The sequence below is a fragment of the Panthera pardus genome, unplaced genomic scaffold (genome assembly GCF_024362965.1).
Source record: "Panthera pardus isolate Hobbes unplaced genomic scaffold, ASM2436296v1 HiC_scaffold_8, whole genome shotgun sequence".
Taxonomy (NCBI): domain Eukaryota; kingdom Metazoa; phylum Chordata; class Mammalia; order Carnivora; family Felidae; genus Panthera; species Panthera pardus.
Genome location: NW_026527013.1, coordinates 120,799,451 through 120,821,842, shown reverse-complemented (window position 1 = coordinate 120,821,842; position 22,392 = coordinate 120,799,451). Strand labels below are relative to the sequence as shown.

Below are 22,392 nucleotides of genomic sequence, written 5' to 3'. Positions count from 1 at the left end.
GCGTGTGTGTGTGGATGGTGTTTATGAGCATGTGTGCATGTGTGTGTATGTGTGGGTATGTGCGTATGCTTTCCATTCAGAAGGACACCAGAGGTGAATGAAGCCTCCCCAGTATCTGGACATCAGTTAAGGGTACGCATACTCAATCCAACATCCTCTCTGCTAGATATGTGAAGGGATTAGTTTTACTATTTGGCTTGAAATGCAGACCTTTAGTTTTCTTGAGTCAGCACGAGAACCTGCCAGAAAGAAGGCAGAATGCTAATACAGTCTGTGGAGGGCCAGTGCGGGTTGTGGCTGGGGGCCAGCATGTAATAACTCAGGCAGAAATTACACCAGAGACCTGGTTCTGGAAACAAACTGCATCCACAGCCCCCTCCACCGCAGAGAGGAGATTTGGGTAAATGAGCGATGAGAGTAAGAATAAAAAAACCCTTCTCTAGAGCTCAATGTTGCCAGGCCCTGGTCCAACAATCACACAAGGTGGGAACTATTGCTATCCCCATTTAACAGATGAGGAGAAGAAAGCACAGAGAGGCTAAGGAATTGTTCAGGGTCACACAGCTAGTAATTGCAAGGTGATTAAGGCCAGAATGCCTGGCGAGGGGTTTGCACGACCTTGGACAAATCTTTCAACCCCTCTCCCCCTTGGTTTCCTGTCTCTAACATGAATACAACATAAAGTCCCATACAGCAAGTTTCATCGTGCTCCGCGAGGGGCATTGATAGCTCGGTTCTAAAACAAAATCCTAAGAGTTAAGACATCTCAGGGTGACCCCAAGTGGCTCCTAGAGGCAGGCCTCTGGCTGTGTCCCTAGCACCTCCATAATTACTGGCAGGGCTGGGTGATCCTCTGATATGGCCACCCTGGACCGGGACAGTGGTGCTCACCTGGGCCTCGTCCGGGCCTCTTCTTCTGCACGAACGTCTGGGATCCCGGAGGGGCTGGAGGTGTAGGCAAGGCTTGAACGCTGGGCTTGGGTGGCTGGGCCTGGAAGCTGGGAGACTTGGGGGGCAGCGGGGGTGGGGCTTCACTGCTGTTGTTAGCTCCTGGCAAAGGAGGCGCAGGCACAGAGGACCTCGGGGTACAGGAGGCATAAAGAGGGGGTGGGGGTGGTGGGGGAGGTGGGGCGGGAGGCTCCCGCGCATCTTGGGCGGGGCTGGTAGCATCTGCACTGAGCCCTGGATACCCACAAGGTGGGAGGAGAGGGAGTGGGGGTGGGATGGGTGGTAGGTGCAAGGGGGTTAGTTGAGGCTTCACTGCCTTGTCACTGAGAACGGAGGCCAGGGGAAGGGGGGGTGGAGTTGGGGGAGGGGGGGGGAGGGGGAGGGGGAGGTACGGAGGGGAGAGGGGGTACAGCCACTGGGGGGTTCCCTTTGGTGGGTGGGCCAGGTGGGGACACCAGTGGAGTTTTGGTGGGGGAGGAAGGGGGCAGGGGTGGGGGCAGGGGCGGAGGAGGTGGGGGTGGGGTAGGAGGCGGTGGGGCGGGCATGCTGGGGCGAGGAGGGACTGTCCTGGCAGCGCCGTGCACCTCAGAGGCATTGCCTAGCCTGGGAGATGCAGGGGGGTTAAGCGGGCCACTGATAGTTTTGATAGGAAGCCGGGGAGAAGGCGCCCGGGAGCCAGGGGCCTGCCCTGTCTTGCCACCTGGAAGTAAACAAGCTCTGAGTTAGGTCAGCCACAGAGGATGGAGGAACCCGAGTATGTGGGCGGCTGTGACAGATGCCGTCCAGCGTGATGTCAGCCAAATGCATGGTGGACGCTCTCTTCCTGCACGCTCACGGGGAGACCTCAGGTGCGGCAGCTGTCCCACGAGAGGGCTGGCTGGACCGACCCCAAGGTCCTTGCAAGTGCCAGCCTTCCTGTTCCAGCCCATCTCTGCCCGCACCTGCCAAGGGCCCATGAGTCTCCCAGCCCAGGGCACAGGGCTGCTCTGACCCTCTCTGCCTTCCCTTACCTCAAGGCCACCCTCACACTCATTCACCGTTACCGACTAGGTCAATCCAGCCGGGTACCCAGCCTTTACATCCTAGTTTGGATCCTCAGCCGTAGCAACTAGAAGCTCCTTGCTAGGTAGGTTTTCCTCATTTCCAGCATTTTGTGAACAAGGACTTCGGTTGTGCATCAAGACCAGAAGATCCATCATCCCTCCAATATATAAGTAACTCAGAAGTCAGTGGGAAGACACACAGCCTTGGGGATCCAGGTCTGACGACCTTGAACCTCCCAGTCCCACGGCTCTGGAATTTCAAAGCCTCTTTTTCCGAAGACATGTCCATTTCCAGTGGGCTCTCGGTCTCCTGATCTCCTGGCTTCCTCACCGCACAGATCCACGAACCCCAACTTGAAACCCAATGCCTCTTTGGAAGTCAACAAATCTGGAGTAGCATGCTGCTCCCAGTGACGTGTCTTTGGCATACTTCATGGAAGACTGGGGTGGAGGTGCTCCCTAGGAGGGGCCTTGTCACTCTCTGTGCGCCCTTTTGCTGTGCTTCTTACCCTTTTGTCCCTCCCCGAGGACAAAAATGTTCCTCTCCTTGTTTAGTGCATGGAAATTCTGCAGCCACTGCTCTAATGTGTCTTTGGAGCATCACTGTCCCCTCAGGAGGCTCGTTAAAATACTCCTTCTAAGTAAATATAGTGCTCTCCCTAATGGAATTCCAGGGAAGCCATATTTTCCTATTCTTGCACCCCTGTAATTTACAACCCCCTTGAAAACACGTGGCGAACACCTGAAAAGATGGTTGCTTCTCAGACAGCTTCCTGGGTGTTGCAGAATAGGAAACACAGCTGCCGACTCAGATTATAAACCCCAGCATCTGGCAGCGGTTTGGAGCTTTCCTGCTGGTGCGTCCCTGGGTGTGTTCACCCAACCAGGTGCAAGATGGTACCCCAACGCACTTGACCCCAAAAGCCAGGCCATTCAAAGCAAGGTGTGGTGGCGGCGACGCTGGGGCTGAAACTCGGTGGGCAGGATGACAGTATCGGGCTTTCCAAAAGGATGGTGACCCTCCTCTGGCTATGATGTGACAGTTACCTGGGCAGCACTGCTTTTTACAAGTCTCAGCTACAGGATGGCTGCTCTGAAGGCAGGGTGGTGGTGCCATTATTCCTCTGCTGAGGATTTCCTTTGGGGGTGGTTCTGGAAGAGACAATGTCTTCGCACCGAGGCATCCACCCTGGCTGACTGGATTCCCTCGGGGCCTGAGGCAGGCACCGCCATGACACCCGGCTGACCGTGGCCAGGAGTGAAGGCCTCCGCCTGGCCTTTCCAAGGACGGGACCTACCGCCCCCTGCGATTCTAACATTAGACATTTCATGTGAGGACTAGGGCAGGTGTCAGGCTCAGGGATTCCTGCCTTCAAGGTCTTAAGCCTGTTCCCATAGCACACAGAGATGAAGACAGAGGACCAAGGCAGGTCCCTAGCCAGGCCGAGGCCTCCCTATAGGTCTGCTTGCTCCCTGAACTTTAAAGGAATAACAAGTTTGAGGAGGAGCAGATTCAGCCACTGGGTAACCAATCCTGACTTTCTAAGTGACTAAGGACACCATGTCTCCGAGATTCAAAAACGCTCAGAATGAGTCATTTAAAAGCACAGGAACCTCTGCTGACTAAGTGGCCAGGCGAATGAGACGTGGGCAAACCTATTTTTATTGTGACATGAACAGCAGAGGCAAGGAAGGCACAAATCCTCATTCGGCTTATGCTCATGCCCACTCCAGGATGAAGCAGACAGCTGGCAGCACATGTGTAAGGTGAGGCCCCCAGGAGAGAGGAATTAGCCTGCGTGCAGGCCAGGAAGCCAGGTAGCAGGGGGCCTGTGGAGAGAGCCAAGGGGAGTAAGTGCCAAGGGAAGGAAGAAGGAGGTTTTCCTTCATAACATAGACGTTAACCCTGGAAATCCAAACAGAAACACAAAAGGAGGCCACAAAGCAGGTGGGGAAAGGCCAGCTTGAGTGCATCTAGAGCCTGGGGGGGGTATCAAAAGATGAAATATGTTTTGGGGCACCTGGGCGGCTCAGTCGGTTGAGCTTCCGACTTCGGCTCAGGTCATGATCTCACGGTCTGTGAGTTCGAGCCCCGCGTCGGGCTCCGTGCTGACCGCTCGGAGCCTGGAACCTGCTTCAGATTCTGTGTCTCCCTCTCTCTCTGTCCCTTGCCTGCTCATCCTCTGTCTCTCTCTGTCTCAAAAATAAATAAACATTAAAAAGCATAAATTTTAAACAGATGAAATACGTTTTCCTTCTTCAATCTGTGGGTGTTTCCAGAAGATCTCGGACTGCGTGGAAGTCTCATTACACATTCCATAGTACCCAGTTTACTCATCCTATCTTATTTTAACGGCCACTCCTTCAGAGCGCTAAGCCAAGGCCACATTATGACTTCGGAAGACATTTTAGGGACGTGTTGCTATAAAGACAAATAGAATCTTTGACCCTGAAAGTGATTTTAAAAGAAATCCAAACATTTTCACGGACTCCCAAAAGTACTGTGAGCACTAGACTCTGTGCTTTCTGGGCCTCATGGCTCTCTGCAACCATGCTACCTACTTATACGTTCCACTCAACAAATATTTACTGAACACCTACCATACATCAGGCATTTTTAAGGCAGTGAAAAGAAACACAGTTCCTGCCTTCACAGAGTTTATATTTAGAGGGAGACAACAGAAATAAACTAACGAGTAAATATATATCAGATGGTGAAAACTAATACAAGAAAATTAAATCAGTGTAGAGGGGATATGGAGTCAGGGGGTGGGACTGATATTTTTTGTGGGCTGGATGCATAAAGCCTCACTGATAGGTTGATCAGGTGCCACATGAGCAGAGACCTGAAGGATGGGAGAAAATGAGCCATGTGGACACCTGAGGAAGAGTGTTTCCGGTCAAGAGGGCAGTCCGTGCAAGGGCCCTGTGGCAACAGCATGCCTGGTGTGTGCAAGAAAGCAAGGAGGACAATGTGGCTGAAATGGAGGGCGTGTGCTAGCAAGAGCAGGAGGCAAGAACATGGAGAGGTAGCAAAGACTAGAGCCCTTCTCTCTGAATGGCCAGGAAGCTGATGGAAGTGTTTTGAGAGAGGAGAGCCATGGTCGGTCTTACTCTGACATGGCACCCAGCCCATGCATCTGTTTATTGTCTCTGTCTTTGAGATTCCATCCTGTAGCATGCATCATCGGTCACTTCATTATGGATTTCCATCTCCTCTACAGAAATCAATGCTTGTCTTCACAGAGTGGCTCAAACCCCACTCACTTGTGTCCTACAGGAGACAGGTAGAAATGGAGACGACCTGGCTTCCTTTGGCCGGTCCCTGTTAAACCTGACTGGGTATTTCTCCTATCTTTTCTTCTGTGAAGAGAAACTAGTGGACATTTTTTACCCTACAGGATGTTTATTTGCTACCACTCAGGAATTTGGGAAAAGAAAGCGGCCTTGAGAAATGTCAACTCTCTTTGCCAAGCCCTTAGCAGAAAAGAGGAAATGAAATGGCTTCTGAGAGGGTTTCAATTGGACCTCAAAGCACCCTAGTGCCCTTATCTTTGCTGGACTTTATCAGTAGGTGACAGCAGCAAATGCACCTCCTTATGTCAAACAGCCACGGAGCCGCCCCCCGCCCCCCCCCCCCCCGCCGCCCCCTACCACCAGCCAAAGGTTATTAGCAAAGACACATGGTAGAAGATTCTATACCAGCAATGCTTGGGGCTTGATATTCCCTGATTAATGAAATTCTTGGAGTTTATTTCAGCTTGCTGGCTAAAGAGAACAATAATAGGAAAAATATTCCCATTACCCACAATAAGTATATATTTGCCCAATTTTAATGCAATGCTTTCAAAACATCTGATATCCACTAACACACAAATGGCTGCAGTAGACTGGTTGCAGAAATGGCCTTGCTTGTCCACTCCCTCCTGATTCTGTATCTTTGAAATGTGATTTTACAGATCCTGTCATCAAGAGGCGAAGTGTCTTTCTCCACCCTTGTTTCCGGGCCGGCCCTGTGGCTTGCTTTGGGTAAGAGGATGCGGTAGGAAGAGATATTGTGCCAATTCTCAGACTAAGTCTTAAGAGACTTTATACACTTCCGTCCTCTTTGTTGGAACCCTGCCACCGACACGCACAAAATCCCAAATAGTCTGCTAGATACTGAGAGACTGTATGGATCAGTCAGGTCTGTCATTTCAGCTGAGGCACCAAAGATACAAGAACTGTAAGATTAGCCAAAGCCAATTACCCAAGCTGAGATGACCCTAAATGGCCAACCACAGAACTAACTATAAGCGAAATAAGTGGCTATTTAAAGCCCGTAAGTGTTAGGCTATTTTGTTATACAGCAATGCCTAACTGATACAATGACTCACATTACAGTGATGTCACTATGATTTTCCAACGCGATTTATACCCTTCATCTGTACTTTGCCGTCTGAGCCCCAATCACAGCTTTGCAAAACACTACACACAATGGCAAATCATTCTTCAGTAATTACAAAGGGATGACTTCCAAGACCCCTTGAGCATGATGCTTTGGATACTTTCAGTACGTGCTCCCCAATCCATGATCTACTGCTAGACAACTTTTCACTAAAAACACGTCACCACCCTCCTGGCACGTGAGGATCGCCCCGTTGGTTCCACACGTTAAGGAGGGAAAGACCACGAGGCAGCCAGTCTGAATTGTCCCTTACCTGCTGCATCCCTCTGGCCTGCTGGACGCAACACTGGAAAGCCACCGGCAAACAGATCTCCCAGGGCTGGGGGTGTGCTTCCGCCTCGAGAGTTTGCAGAACCTCCTCCTTCTTTGTTGCCTCCCTTAGAACCTTGGCAGAGAAGAGGCAGGTGGGTGAGGACTTGTGAGCAGAGCTGAGCCGCCAGTTCTCATCCCGGGACCGTGATCCAGCACCGCCTGGGGCAGCCTTTCCGTTCGTTCCCCCACCTCCAGCCTTCCCCTTCTAGTGGGCATCATTCCCAAACGCCCTCTGCCCGGATGCCCCGCAGACTCCTGCAGCTCGTGCTGTCTGCTGTTCCCTCTGGACCTAACCACGCAACTGACCATCAGCAGCCGAGTACCCTGAAGAGTGGCCGAAACGAAGGGGCCTAAACGCTGCCATTCCGTAGGTGCCGGCAGGGGAACCGGCAGCACCTTTCGAATGAGAACGCTCACACACTGCAGGTGTGGCGCCGGCCCTATTTTCAACTCGACGGTTGTTGTGGGAGGACCAGACAGAGAAAACCCAGAGATTCAGTTCAGCCGGTAATTTTAACTTCTTGTCCACAGAGTCTGGCCCAGAATGGCAAGCAGGAAGTGAAAGTCTGCAATGATTTGTGCTTTGGCATTTTCCTTCTCTGTCTCCCTGGCTCTCACTCCCTGAGCCCCCTACCCTTCCCTGAATCTTTTCTTCTACAGGAGAGAAAGCTCGTGAAACCCTGGGGGACAAGGGTCACTAATTCCAGCCTTCCAGACGTGTGTGATGACCAACTGTGTACGATGAGAAGACGTTCGGCTTAGGGAAGAGTTCCTAGCAAGAAATGTTCAGAGCCTGCAGCTAACTTGCACAGAGAAATCAGGGCACAGTGCCCACTGGTGGATGAATGGGTTTAGATTATTCTGAGTATTAATATACATTTACCTATTCACTGGCATGATTAGGAAACGAGTGTTCCGATCAAATGGGTTTGTCTGGTAACTGGGCTTAACCAATTAGATAGCGGGTCCAACTGGAAACTAATTTTTATTGCAACTGCTGAAAATACTCTAAAATAATTTGTCTATCCTTGTGTATTAACATATATAGTTACAGATACTAGATACAATTATACTTTTAGGACTATCCTTGGGAATTACCATCACGTGCATCATTGAAAACTACATGAAGACATAATAAGAGACGACATTGGTGAATAGTTCCGCATGTATTATTTCTACCTTCAGCAATCTTGATGAAAAAAAGCAAAAAAGCAGGTATGATCATCTTCCCCCATCTTGTAGATAAGCAGACTGAACCTCAGAGAAATCCCCAGATTTGCCGGGTAGCAGAATCAGGCCTCAGCCTGGATCATCTCTACTCTATACATAGAAAGCTGCAGTCATCTGACCCTATGAGAGAATTCTGAGCACATCTTTTTCCTCGTGAAAACAAAAACGTGGCATATTTTAATGATGACACTTTAATTTTTCTCTCACTGAGTTTGAGGGCTATGAGGATGCAGGGTAGGTGATCTTTAGAGGTTATCGCACGGTCAATAAACGCAAAGTGAAATCGCCAGACAGTGGAATATTAGTCAACAGTAAAGCATTGGCACGTGCTATATATGGATGAACTTTGAAGACAGTGTGCTAAGTGAAGGAGACAGTCACAAAAGGCCACAGGGTGTATGATTCCATTTATATGAATAGCCCAAAGAGGCAAATCCATAGAGACCGAAAGTGGATTTAGTAGCTGCCAGGGATGGGGGGAGAGGCAGAATGGAAAGTGACTGCTAACGGGTGTGGGGTTTCCTTGTGGAGTGATGAAAACGTTCCGAAAGGAGACGGGGGTGATGGCTGCAACCACATTGTGAATGGGTAAATGCCACGGAATTGGACGCTTTGGTGCTTAAAACGGTGAATTTTATATTATGTGGATTTTGTCACGGTTCAAAAGAAGCTATCCCACCACGTTTTTGTTTGTTTAGCGTTTGAACAGGGGTAGAAGATACACCGTGGATCATCTGCCGACCTGAAAAGGAAGCTCCGATTCTCTCACCCACGTGGCCTGTGCATTGAGCAAGTCTGCTATGGCCCAAAGTGGGCGCTGGGTAACTTCCCTGAGCAGGCCAGCGGTGCCTGGCTGAGCCTCCCGTGGCCTGCCCTTGCCTCACAGCAGGCCTAGCCCCGCCGCTCACTTACTCTCAATTTGTGGGGCACTGCGGTCATTGATCTGTGTGACTTTCCGTAGGCGAGTTCCCTGCTGGATATCAGCCAACAGAGCGCTCCGACCTTTGGGGTCTGCCTTTCTCAAGCTGGAAGCGTCTGTACCCACCTGTAAGGGAATAAGAGGGATCTGATTAGAACCGCATGTAATAACACAATCCGCTGTTTGCTAGTGTAACTTCCTGCGTCGGCTCCTTTCTGCCTGTAAACGTCTTTCGATTTGCACAGCTTCTTGGGGCTCTCTTCTCTCTGCTGGATGGGATGCAGCCCAATTCATGGATCGCTGGATAAAATAAGATCTTTAACATTTACTCTGTTGAATCTCGTTTTTTTTTTGTTTTTTTTTTTAAACACTTCCATTTTCGCGTGAGCTGACATGGTAGGGGTCTCCATGGGCTTGTAGAACCAGGGAGCACCAGAAAGAACATATGTAGGCTGGTGGCAAATAAGAGGAGGGGTTGGGTTGTGCTGGAAGATAGAGTCCGGAGGAAACACAGTTAGAAGGTTTATACCATGTGAACCGAGACCTAGTTAAACATTTCTCAAAGCCAGAAATACTTCTTAGCTCTTGCTATTTGGGGGAGACCATGTGTCTTCGGTGTTTGGCTTAAATAGCACCACTTCAGAGGCCTTTTCTGACCCCCCCCCCCAATCTAAGCAAGGCCACCCGGTGTTCTCTCTAAGGGTACCCTATTCCTTTTTCCTCTGCTAACTTCTATCGCCTGACGTAAACTTGTATCTGTCTCTCCTTGCGGAAAATTTCCATCTGTGGTTACGAGTTGAGGGTTCACCACCCCCAGAGGACTCTGTCAGGAAAAAGACCTTGTTCGTTTTGTTCACAAATTATTTCCAGAGGGTATAACAGGACCTGGCCACAGGTAGGCGCAGCGACTACCAGACGAATGAATGAGCGCGTGAACTAGACCCAGGACGTAGAGTACATTGACCTTGCTTTCAAGGGCATTGTGGGCGTGCCAGGGACAGGGCGCACATGCATGGAATTAAGCCATGACATCGTAAACATATGATGCAAGTCCCACAGAGAGGAAGGTCACCGAGAGTTCAGAAGTGGCCATATTTGCCAGGCTGCAAAGGAAGATAAGAGACCTTGAGATGGTCCTCGAAGTAGAGACAGGATTTACAAATCCTTGCAGTAGCCATTTTCCGTTCAGAAAAGGACAATCCAGCTTTGTTGGCTATTTAGTCAGAGACTCTCCAGTGTCACAGACTAGAAACAAAGGCAATTGTGGTTTTAGCTAAAATGTGCTGAGGGTGTGTTTTCACTGGCTGCCTCTACTGCCCTGGTGATGTATCTTCCATGGGCTTTGAAGGACATAAGCTTCAAAGCTGGGTTCTTGCTGCCCGGAAACAAGCTTTTTGAACCCTTGAAGGGCGGGGGCCCATGGACAATAGTCAGTAACAGAGCTGAGCAAGGGGCCCCAGCCCTGATGATACACGTTTTTAGAAAGCATTATTAATGCACACGTACAGCAGGGCATTTCTCACACAACATGCTTTTAAAGTCTATCAATAGAAACCATTAATATCCATAAATCCTTTTAAAATGCCAAGTTTTGAAATCTTTTAAAGTTTCCTCTCATTTTATTTACAAGTAGTTCATGGCAGGAATAAAAGGCCAAGGGAAATATCATGACCCAGTCAAGAGGGTATGAAAACTTTTGCAAAAATCTAGCATCACAATCTCAGACATGTATTATTTTCAGAGGTTAGGGAGAGAAAGTGCTTTGGAGCTTTCTTCCTAGTTACAAGATAAATAACACAGTGCATTATAATGATAATCATGGCTCAACTCAGGTGACAGCCTTGGGGACGGCAAGGGTTAGAACGGTGTGTTCTTCTGTTCAAAGAAGTAGCTGGACCCAGGAACAAACCTTGTCGCTAATAATCCCACCGCGGGCAAGTGGGTCATCTTATATAATTTTTTTTTCAAATATTTATCTTTGGGAGAGCTCAAGCTGGGGAGGGGCAGAGCGAGGGGGACAGAGGATCTGAAGTGGGCTCTGCCCTGACAAGCTGACAGCAGCTAGCCCGATGTGGGGCTCGAACTCATGAACCACGAGATCGTGATCTGAGCTGAAGTGGGACGCTCAACCAACTGAGCCACCCAGGTGCCCCCGATCATCTCATCTAATTTAAACTTGATTTTTTAATTTATCACCAAAATGTATCCCCTACCCCCTGATCTTGCCCATCCCAAACTTTTTAGGTGAGGGCTATGAAGAACATTAAGAGCCCTTGGGATAATGACTTTGAGTACCTACTTAGCACAGGCCTCAATATATTCTTGATGATTCCACATGCCAAGATTTTTTGATAAACATTTTCCAAGTCAGCAGGAGGACATGGCGAGTCACATCATGTTTACATGCTGCAGTTCAACTTGCGGGACTAAATGGAACATTCCTTCTTTGACTTCTTGGCTTTCTTTCCTGCTGTACTGTCTACCCTGATGATTTTCCACTAGAGGGCTCTCCCTCCCCTGATATGGATATGGCATCAGTCCGTCCTCTCTGGTGAGGTCCAGAATGAATAACTTCAGGGCTAAGGGGACCACGTAGATTTAGTCTTAATGGGTTTTGCACAAAAGGACATCTAAGGACATATTCATGTGCACACTGAAAACTGTGTTACTCAGTGGCAGTCATTTCTACGCCATCTGCAATATTTTATTAGCAATTCAATCATAATTTGCTTCTTAAAAAACCCTATGAAGTCTTGTTACTGTGGTTACAGGGCACAGAAACAGAAGAGGGAAGATTTCCAAATATTCACTGGTTCTTTTATTCTATGCAAATCCTGGTTATTAGCAACTCACTAAAAATATAATCAACAGAGAGAAAGCCACTCCTGGACACTTGTCCTGTGACAAATATAGCTACCAAACATGTCCCCCTCGCCCCACGTGCATGTGCAAGGGTGCATGTGTGTGTACACACACACACACACACACACACACACACACACACATACACACACACCCGAAACCAAAACATTCCTTCGATGTTTGCTCTTGTTCTTTCTTAACCTTGTTATTGAGTGTGGCAATTTGTTGAGTTCCACATAAACCTTTTGTGGACTCAGTTCCCCAGTAGTGAGCTCCAAATGCAATAGCGTGAACCCCAAAAAGATGCCACGTAGCAGAACAGCAATGCAAATTAGCCCATCCCGAGCCGTGCAAAGGCTGAAGGACCCAAGTGAGCCAGTAAGATCACAAAGACAAAAACAAAGACAGTTCTGACCAGGCCAAGGTGGTGAAGTGTCTGTCCTCCCATCCTGATAAATTAGAAAAGCTTTTGCATGTCCCTTTGTCATCTCAGCAAATGAGTCCATCATGTTCCAGTGGGGTTTGGACGGGGGTGGAGGGATGGGGTGGGGGATGGCAGTCCAGCCCAGATCAAAACCTTGAGCTGCATGTCCTGCTGTCTGTCGTTTTGCTGCCATATGCCATTACTGCATCTGTCTGATTCATGCCGATTTCTGTGAGAAACACCAATTAAAAAAACCCCAGCCAGTTAATCCAAATCTGGCAGGCTGTCTATCTCAAGGATGCTCTAAATCCTATCGTATTCGCACAATGTCAGCCTCGCAGTTTCCTAAAGGTACATTCTCCAATGTGGCTGCTAAACCTAAAATTAGTTCTCAGGTGTCCAGGCACACAGCCTGCCCATTACCTCGGCCCTCAGCCCACTCCCGCCTTCTCCAAACTTGGGGGCAGCCAGCGTCCTGGGATCCCGTTACCAAACCTGAACCCCCAGGACAGCCCGCACTGCCTCCCGCCTGCCATTACCGTCTTTATGTGGGAGAACACAGAGAGCCTGGGATCCCAAAGAGAGACACAAAATATTTTCACAGAAAATTAACTGACACAATATTCCTGACACCCCAAATGTGCATAAGTCAGGCTGTTCCAGAAGGAGGTGTACTGGGATCCAACAGCGGTAGGTCTCGTTTTCAGAAATCCAAATAGGCAATTAAAATCCACAAGCAAGAAGAATGGACCCTCTAACCTCCTTTACTAAAGCCTGGTTTCCTGAACCACTGCATGCAGACCGTGACTGGTCCCTAGAGGACAGAGCTACCTCACGCAGGGCTACCTCCTTTAAAGGGAGGGCTAAAACAGCACAACAGGTCCCAAACGGAGCCACTTGTCCCCAAGAGAGCAGACCAAGACAAAACTGCAGTCTCAGCCCTTCCCGGGAATGTGAACTTTCCCCAGTTGGATCTGGAATTATCCTACCAGCACCCATAAGGTAATTTGTGTGATTGATCCCTGCCCTTCCCTTCGCCCTTTGCTTGCTTGAAACATTCCTTTCCTTTGTTTATGACTTCCCTGTCCCACCCTCTTTCTGTCTTTACCACTTGGTATAGCTCTGCCGATCTCCTTTCTATTTGCTCTAAGGGATGCTCCTTGATTCCTGAATCACTGAATAAAGCGTATTAGATCTTTATGTTTACTCAGTTGAGTTTTGTGTTTTAACAGGCGGGAAAGCAGAATTAAAGGCCCTTTTGTTGGGGCTCTAGGCGTATCTGTTCCTATTCTCAACGCCCTCAGTGAAGGACATCCCCTACAGTCATCTCCTCCCCAGGATGACTGGCTGCTGTAGGCTGGCCCAGGGGCCTGGGCCCAGGGGCCTGGAGGCCATCTCAGACCCTTCCCTTCTCCTCATTCCCAACAGCTACTCAAGTCCCAAGCTCCTACGGATTCTTCCTGAGTGATCTCTCTGGAACCTGGTTCCTTTTCTGCATCCCTGCAATGCTGACTTAATGCAGGTGATGGCATTCCTCCCAGGCTGCTCCAAAATATACCACTTTGGCATATTGATTATTTTGAATTAAAGGGATATAGGAAATCGCCAATGCAAGGACACTGACCGTCCTTTGTTCCCCTGTTAGCAGGAGATAAATTTCCCATGTGAATAGTATCCTCCTTGTACCAGGAGGAAAGGAGGCATCCTTATCGTCATCGATAGGGAATTCAAGGCTGAGAGGGCTGTGTAAACAAACCTTGTTACTTCTTTTCCAATTAACTACCCCAAGCCTAAACTTCCTTGTCTTGTTGATTCTTTACAAACGTACTGTTTCTTCGTCTAAAAGGCTACAAGCTGCCTACCTACCTTATGACCCAGCAATAGCACTGCTAGGAATTTACCCAAGGGATACAGGAGTACTGATGCATAGGGGCACTTGTACCCCAATGTTTACAGCAGCACTCTCAACAATAGCCAAATTATGGAAAGAGCCTAAATGTCCATCAACTGATGAATGGATAAAGAAATGGTGGTTTATATACACAATGGAGTAGTACGTGGCAATGACAAAGAATGAAATATGGCCCTTTGTAGCAATGTGGATGGAACTGGAGAGTGTTACGCTAAGTGAAATAAGCCATACAGAGAAAGACAGATACCATATGTTTTCACTCTTATGTGGATTCTGAGAAACTTAACAGAAACCCATGGGGGAGGGGAAGGAAAAAAAAAAAAAAAGAGGTTAGAGTGGGAGAGAGCCAAAGCATAAGAGACTCTTAAAAACTGAGAACAAACTGAGGGTTGATGGGAGGTGGGAGGGAGGGTAGGGTGGGTGAGGGGTATTGAGGAGGGCACCTTTTGGGATGAGCACTGGGTGTTGTATGGAAACCAGTTTGACAATAAATTTCATATGTTGAAAAAAAATAAAATAAAAGGTCTACAAGCTGCCTGCTTTGGCCACTTTCTTGAATTTCCTATTTCTATGAGCTTCTGTACATTCAAAATAAGCTCGTTTCTCTCCCGTTAGTCTGTCTCACGTCAACTTAATTAGTACACCAGCCAAAGAACCTAGAGGGGGGGAAAAAAGGAAAACTTTCTCACCCCTACACAGGCCACCATCACCTTGGGATTCCATCATCTGGTCTTCATGTCTCCTGTTTTCTTGCTTTCCTCCACTCAGCTCTCCGAATGAACTGTATAAGGGACATGTCACTTGTCATGGCCTTCCCCACCACAAAACTTTCTGCTGGCTCCCCACGGCCCTCAGGATCAAGTTCAAATACCTTCACACTGTGCGAGGCCCTCCACTTCTCCAGCATTCCCTGCTGGAGCTCACCCCTGGGCCTTTGCTTGAGCTAATCTCTCTGCTCTTTTTACACTTGTCTCTTGGCTATATTCCAGGAGGACTTCTGATCCTGGAAGGCCAGGTGAAGAGTCCTTTTTTGTTCCTAGAGCCACATGCTCACCCTTAGAGCACCTGCCACCCGGATTATGTCACTCTGCTCAAAACTTGCAGTGTTTTTCCATCTCACTTGGGACAAAAAATTCAAAGCCTCCATTAATATGCTCTGCTGGGCTTAACTGCATTTCTGTAAGCTGAGTTTACCTATAAATGCCAGCATTTTCCTACCCACACCAGCTAAGCAGTTCCACTATATGGCAGTCCCTCCCTAATTATAAGCTTTACCTCTGGTGCTTGTTTTGGCAACACTGATAAGTTTGATTGTAATATGAATTCCAAGTTCCTTCAGTAGGGAATAATCGGAAGAAAACAGAAGAATACAGTTTGGGAAAGGAAAGAGTAGCAATAAAGAAATATGGAGAAAGAGGGATCTGAGGCATGTATCAGCAGGGCCCGTGGGATGGGTTTCAGAGGCAGGGAGTAGATATTGAACTACACGGGAGCCATACATTTAAAAAGGCAGCCGACAGACGGATTGTGGATTGGACGTTGGGCAAAAACACAGCTTTAAATTATAAAATAAAATAAAAAGCTATTTTATCCACATCACAGCAAAATGAATCTGTGAGTAGTTTACAGAAGTTGCTGGAGAGAGGGACCCTGAAAAGAGGGCAAACAGAAATAATAGAGCAAACCTGTTGGTTATTAATGTGACTCAATAATATTTAAGATCTGAGTGCCGACTCTGTGCCATTAGATTAGGAGTTGGGGACGCAGTATGGGTGAGACCGCCAGGATCCTGTTGTCAGGGAGTGTGTCTATGTGTGTGTGTTTACGTGTGTGTGTATATATATGGTTGTATACGTATGTACACACGTATTGCATACACACATGTACACATACACATACAGGTATCTCCACTGTTTGAAAGTCCCCACTACATCACTTTTACAAAAGACCTACATTAGCGCCTACTTTGACTAAATGAAAGAAATCGGAAAAGGATTTTTGCTTCCACGAAGCAAGGTGAAAAGCGAAAACAGCGCGCGGTGTTGGTTTTGCAACAAGCCTTACAGAGGCGGCGCGCACCCCAAGCGGCGAGAACCGCCCCGCCAAGCTCCGTCCTGAGAAGCACACTCAGCATCTCAGCAGCCAGCCGCCACAGCTTTGAACTGTGCCTGTGAGCACCTGTGCTTTGTCTTGATTTATTTTGTGTGCCCGTTAGTCAGACGTGTCCTAAGGTATCAGAAAAGCCTAAGAGAGGTTGTATTTGGGGTCTGGGAATGCTCAAAAGTGGCCCTATATACGTGAATGGTAATTGGTGCCTCAGTTTACAACATTTTGGCTTACAAAATGTTTCGAAGGAACTCCACCTTCGGATAGCGGGGTAAAACTGCATTCCTTGTTATTTATTTTCTGGATGTGATCCTCTGGTCTCCACAACTCAGATCCCAGTCTATTCAAGGCTGCCCTCAGATAATTGCATTTAAGGCACCCGTTGTCTGACTCTCCTCAAAATGCTTCAGTGACTCTCCATTCTGCCCCAAATCAAGGAATCCAGCCACATTCCTCCAAGGAATCTTTCAACCTTCTTTTGTATTTCTCGAGGAATTAAAACGACTCCGGATTTCTCCCGCGTTCCTTTTCTACTTCCAAGGCTCTGCTCACGTTTCTGCCTCTTCTGGGCATGCACCCCTGGCCCCAGCCCTGCCCTACCTCCCAACCTTGTGTTTCTCTTTTAAACTCTATATCAAAACCACATTTACTTTACAAAATCTTTTTTCTTGTAAGCTTCTCCAAATCAATCTTTTCCTTATATGATCCACACATCCTCTCCAAAGCACACTGTAATTCTCTATGGCACTATTCAGGTCTTTCACATATTAAAGGTTTAAACAATTTTTTTTTTAAGTTTTATCTTTTTATTTTGAGAGAGAGAGAGAGAGAGAGAGAGAGAACATGAACAGAGGAAGGGCAGAGAGAGGGAGAGAGAGAACACCAAGTGGCCTCCATGTTGTCAGCATGCGGCCCGATGTGGGGCTCAAACCCACGAACTGGGAGATCATGACCTGAGCCCAAATCAAGAGTTAGACGCTTAACCTGAGTTACCCAGGTGCCCCTCAAATATTAAAGTTTTTGTATACTGTTCTTTCCCCTCATTTATTTATTTACCTTTACTCTGGGATTCCATTCATATGACGTTCTAGAAAAGGCAAAACTAGAGACAAGGTCAAGGTAAACATATCAGGCATTCTTGGGAGCAGGGAGGCCCAATCGGTGACACATTTCCCAGATACTTTGATGACAGACAACTGCCTTTACGCATCTGTCAAAACCCACAAACTCTTATGGCGTAAACAGTAAACCGTACGGACACAAATAAAAATAGTCATTTAAGAAGTTGGGATATCCCAGGAAAGAATGCAGAATGTGACAAAATTATCCAAGAGTATTACAAATGAATGAAATAATCTCACCGTGCATCATACGAAAAAAAAAAAAAAAGACAGTGATACAAGTAAATGTGTAAATGAATCAAAACTTTTAAGAATTAAGGTCAATGAATTGTATAGAAATCCCGGACTCTATATGATAGTGTTATTTCCCACAGAGGGAGTGGCTAGCCATTTTGAAACTGCTATCCATGCATACTGGTGTCCTGGAATTGGACAGTTTGTCGGTGACAAATGGTGGCTGTAGGCCAACTGGTCGTTGGAGTAGGAGGTTAAGGATAAGCGAGAAGAAAATGTCTGAAGGTCCAGATGAACACCCAGCAATGAGGAGGTGCAGGACGTAGTTCACTTTGGACTGAGCATTGCCAGAATTTGCACGGAGGGTCTGGCAGAAGCTTGGGTCTCCGAATTCCCAGGAACAGTGCTGATGGCGGTGCTTGCCCAGCTGTTGTTTCTTTTCTCCAACAAGGTCAGCGGTACCCAAATTCAAACAATAAAAATATCCAGCGCCAGAGTTCCCGTCACATCCTACTAAACTCTTCAGGTCCCAGGTACAGTTCTTGGAAATCTGTGTATCTGGAAACCCATGTCGTGGCTACACTGATAAGATATCTGTCCCAGCTGCTGTAGAACATGGTCATGAAACTCATCCAACCTCCTAATCTGGACATCTCACGTTTTGTCACCGAACTTTGCGTTTTGAGTTCCAGGTGCTCTGCTCCCCGCCTCTTTCCCCTGAGGAAAACATCTTACCACCACAGTCTTAAGGTTTGTTTAAGGTGCATCTGGATTTAATTACAGAAGAGCCAAAAGACCAACCGTCACTTCTCTGGAAGTGAGATCATTTGTTTCTGCATTTCCCCTTATTTTTGAGTGGAAACTCTTTGCATGCAAAAACCAAGCCGTTCCCCTTTTAGTACGGGCACATCCAGCTTTTTTTTTTTTTAATTTAAATTTTATTTTTTAAAGTTTACTCATTTATTATTTCTGAGAAAGAGAGAGAGAGAGAAAGAGAGGAGTGTGAGTGAGCGCACCGTGGGGGAGAGGCAAAGGGAGAGGGGGAGACACAGAATTCGAAGCAGGCTCCAGGCTCTGAACTGTCAGCACAAAGCCTGATGCAGGGCTCGAACTCACAAACTGCGAGGTCATGACCAGAGCCGAAGTGGAATGCTCAACCGACTGAGCCACCCAGGCGCCCCACCAGCTCTTTTATTTTTTTTTTAAACCGTGTGAGTAATCTATCAGTACTTTATTCAAATGAACTTTGTATAAAACTTAGCCCCTTGCTCTCTGACATCTGTCTGCTCATGCAGGGGCAGGAAGGGAAGCTGCTGCCTTTATGCTGAAGCCCCTATTCCTCAAGCTGTCTTCACCCCTTTTAACCTTTGGTTACTCTGTCCTGAGAGATGGGAATTGAATTCAGCACCCATCTCCCTTTTTCAATGATGCCCATATTCCCAGGCTTTTAAGACTAAAATTTAAATGATGAGAAAACCTGATTTTAAAACCATGGCCGGACCCGGAAACAACAACCTTGAAACTAAAAAAAAAAAAAAAAGAAAAAGAAAAAGAAAAAAACAAAGAGGCCAGCATTAGGAGTCCAGGGCTTGGCACAAGGAATTGCTAATAAATAAATCATAGTTTGAACAGTGTCTCAAAAACAGGTTGAGGTTTCATACCTTCCTTTTTTTTTTTTTCCAGACAAAAAGAACCACCAAAAAGAAACATGCTCTCGTCCCACCAGATTATCTGCAAACTAATAAATTAACACCACTGTCAAAGGGAGCACATCACTCCGGCATCCCTGTTTCCGTTAAAGGCTTTCTCTCATTCACCCCAGCTGAAACCTAGGATTCCTTCCTCTCTTCCTTTTGAAGTAGACAACTTTCGCTGAGACCTGGTTCCTTCTTTTTACTCCGCTGTGCACACGGGTCACTCTGGAGTCTGGGTACAGAGGCCGCAGCATGCATAGGGTGACAACAATGACAACGGCAATGAGGAAAAGAAACGGGAAGGCATTTGCACGCGCCAAGCATCGTTCCGAGGGCTTGACATGTATTAACTCATGTAAAAGGCACTTGACCCGCCCACCCCATGATGTAAGTACTTGTTAAGGGTATTATGTCCACTTTACAGATGAGGTGCACTGTTTACTGCTAGTGAGGGCAGAGTGGAAAGGTGAGGCCAGGCCAAGTCAGGGTCCCTTGGCCACCAGGCCCTACAGTCTCTTAGTAATGACACCACCCGGGCAAATAGCGAAGGTGAAAACCCAGGAATGCATGGTAAGCTCGCAGCTGGGTGGGGGAGTGGTCCGATTATCCTCTGGCCTGTGACCGCGGTAGATGTTGCTTCACAAGGAGTGTGACAGCCAGCGCAGGAAGAAGGGGGCAGGGAGGGGGTATCGGAAGGAAAAGGAAGGGCAGGTGTTGCTGCGTAGAAGGCTGGGGCCCGAAGAGCTAAGTGCTAGGCCTTTGCCAGGGCTGAGTGATGGACTCAGAGCAGTCTGATTGGTGCCTCAAACGTGAGCCAGCGGCAGTCTTGGCAGGAGTACGATGGAGGGCACTTAAAATGGAAACTGCACAGGGTAACCCTAGCTCCGAGGCTGATACCCACAACCGTAAACAGCCTGTACCTGAAACTCCCTCGTCAGGTAACATGGAACCTCCTGTGGGTGGACCATACTGGCCCACCTCTTTCTTTCTAAGAGTCAGCCCCCTACTCTCCTTTTCCATGCCCCTGCTGGCTACAGGGCGAAAGGCAGGGGTTTTCAGCTTCTGGCCTCCCTCTGCTGACTCTGAAACGGATAAAGATTTTGAACACTGCTCAAATATGAAAGGGCACGAATAACAACCAAGGGGGGGAGGGGAAATTCTGAAATTTCTGGAAAGCTCAAGATGTTCTCAAAGCTTTGTACCTGTCATAGATGATAATGTAAATGGATCTAGACCAACACCGAGAGGGTCTTACGTCAGGATCTGGTGATATTCTCATCCATTCCAGAAGCTGCTTCCCCACCTCTCTGGTTGGCCCCTAGGACACCAGACCGGAGCTGCTCTGGGTATGTGCTTCTATAGCTCTGTCATCACCCTAGGACCGCACTCTACTTCTGGGCCCTGTCGATGAAGAGGGGCAACCAAGGAATCCTTCTTTGTCCAATAGGTGATTCTCTACACCCTGCCTGCTAGCTCTGTGGTCCATGCTGCTCACATCCTTTGTTTCCCTTGGGCCACTTCTTTTAATGCTGTTGGGCCGCTAAGAGCATCGTCACCGGCATGTTGGCAAGAAGGTAGTATGGCATAGTGGAAAAGGCTGGGCTCGATGGCAGGTTCTACAAGCTACTGTTCTCTTCTGGCCAAGTTAACACTTCAGGAAGCATCTGAGTTCAGTTTGCCAGTGGCTAAGTGATCTTGGTAGAGTGAGTCATCCAAGGAGGAAGCCATCAGACTTGCATCAGCGGGAGCCAGCCTTTCCTTACAGTTAAAAATAAGGATTCCAGAGGATTCCCTCCATTCAACTCAACACATCCCAACAGATTTATCATCTCTCCTACTTCCCCCACCAAAAAGTGAGCACTAAACTCGGGACTCATGCTGCCGCTCTTCTGTTATCATTGCCTTTCTGCACTGGTTCCTTTCTAAACCATGGGCATGTATTAATTTGATGTGCCCACTGGGCTCCTCACCAAGTTCTGATTTCTGTTCATCTGCAGAACAGAGATAACATATCCTGAGGGCAACAAGAGACCAGGTGCTTCTCAGCCCTAGTGGCCACGCTTGTCTACCCCCCGAGGGACTCTCTGACCCTTTATCACTTCATGGCCCTAGAGCGACTCTTTTCCAATACGAGTAAATTTGAACACCCAGAAACAACCATGTCTCATGTTCCTCCTAAGAAGAAAGGCTGACATCCCCCCCCGCCACCCTTGCCGCCTCATCTTGAACTTAAGTTTAGTTCTGAACCGTCTAGCTTGGATGTGTGTGACACCTTCACGGAATCAGGTGAGTCGGCCAGGAGGTACTGCGTGCAAAGCAGCCAACAGGAACACATCCTGGGAAGAATAAAGCACTCCGAATGACAACCCCCAGGGGGCCTGTGGAAACCACGGAGTGCCAGAATAACATCCCCTCCCATTTGGGCAACCATGCCAGGCTCTCCCCACTACTGCATGGCTGAATCAATCCCTACAAAACACTCTGGGTATTCCCTGTCCCATCCCACCACCCCCTACCCTACAACCAGAAAATCTTTCCCAGACGCCATTTTCACCAGTCCCTCCTCTGGGTGAGAATGTTCAGTGGCTCCGCTGGTTTCAATACACCTTCTCCATGAAGTACTTTCTGAAAACCCCAGTGGGTCTTTCTCTCACCTGCCTGCTCTGTGCCTAATGTAGTCCTATAATTACGAATATTTACAGTGTACTGGTCTGTCTATACCTATTCTGACATGTGTGCCTTCCCAGCAACCCTGAGGGGTAAGTGTGAATGCCTTCATTTTTCACCACTTCAACCCAGTGGCTGCTGCATGCCAGGAATTCAATTTGTATTTGTTTGACTTTTGGTCTAAAATTTTCGACAAACACAGCCTCAGGGGGCGCCTGGGTGGCTCAGTTGGTTGAGCGTCTGATTCTTGGTTTTGGCTCAGATTATGATCTCACGGTCATGGGGATGAAGCCCCGTGTCGGACTCTGCACTGAGTGTGGAGCCTGCTTGGGATTCTCTCTTTCTCCCTTTCCCTCTCCCCCACTTGTGCTCTCCCTCTCTCTCTAAAAAAAGAAAAGAAAAAACAGACAGTTTCAGGTTGCTGCTCTTTAGGGGGACAATATCCAACATGAATAAGTGATAAACAATATCTA

General features: G+C 47.9%; 1 protein-coding gene across 1 annotated transcript in view; it reads right to left on the bottom strand.

Moving 5' to 3' along the window:
• WIPF3 (WAS/WASL interacting protein family member 3) overlaps positions 1-22,392 on the bottom strand; it is a 79,473-nt gene that overhangs the window by 16,386 nt on the left and 40,695 nt on the right. The window contains 4 exon segments of the mRNA XM_053896831.1: positions 892-1,321; positions 1,323-1,648; positions 6,692-6,823; positions 8,893-9,025. Of these exon segments, the coding sequence (XP_053752806.1) occupies positions 892-1,321; positions 1,323-1,648; positions 6,692-6,823; positions 8,893-9,025 (1,021 nt within the window).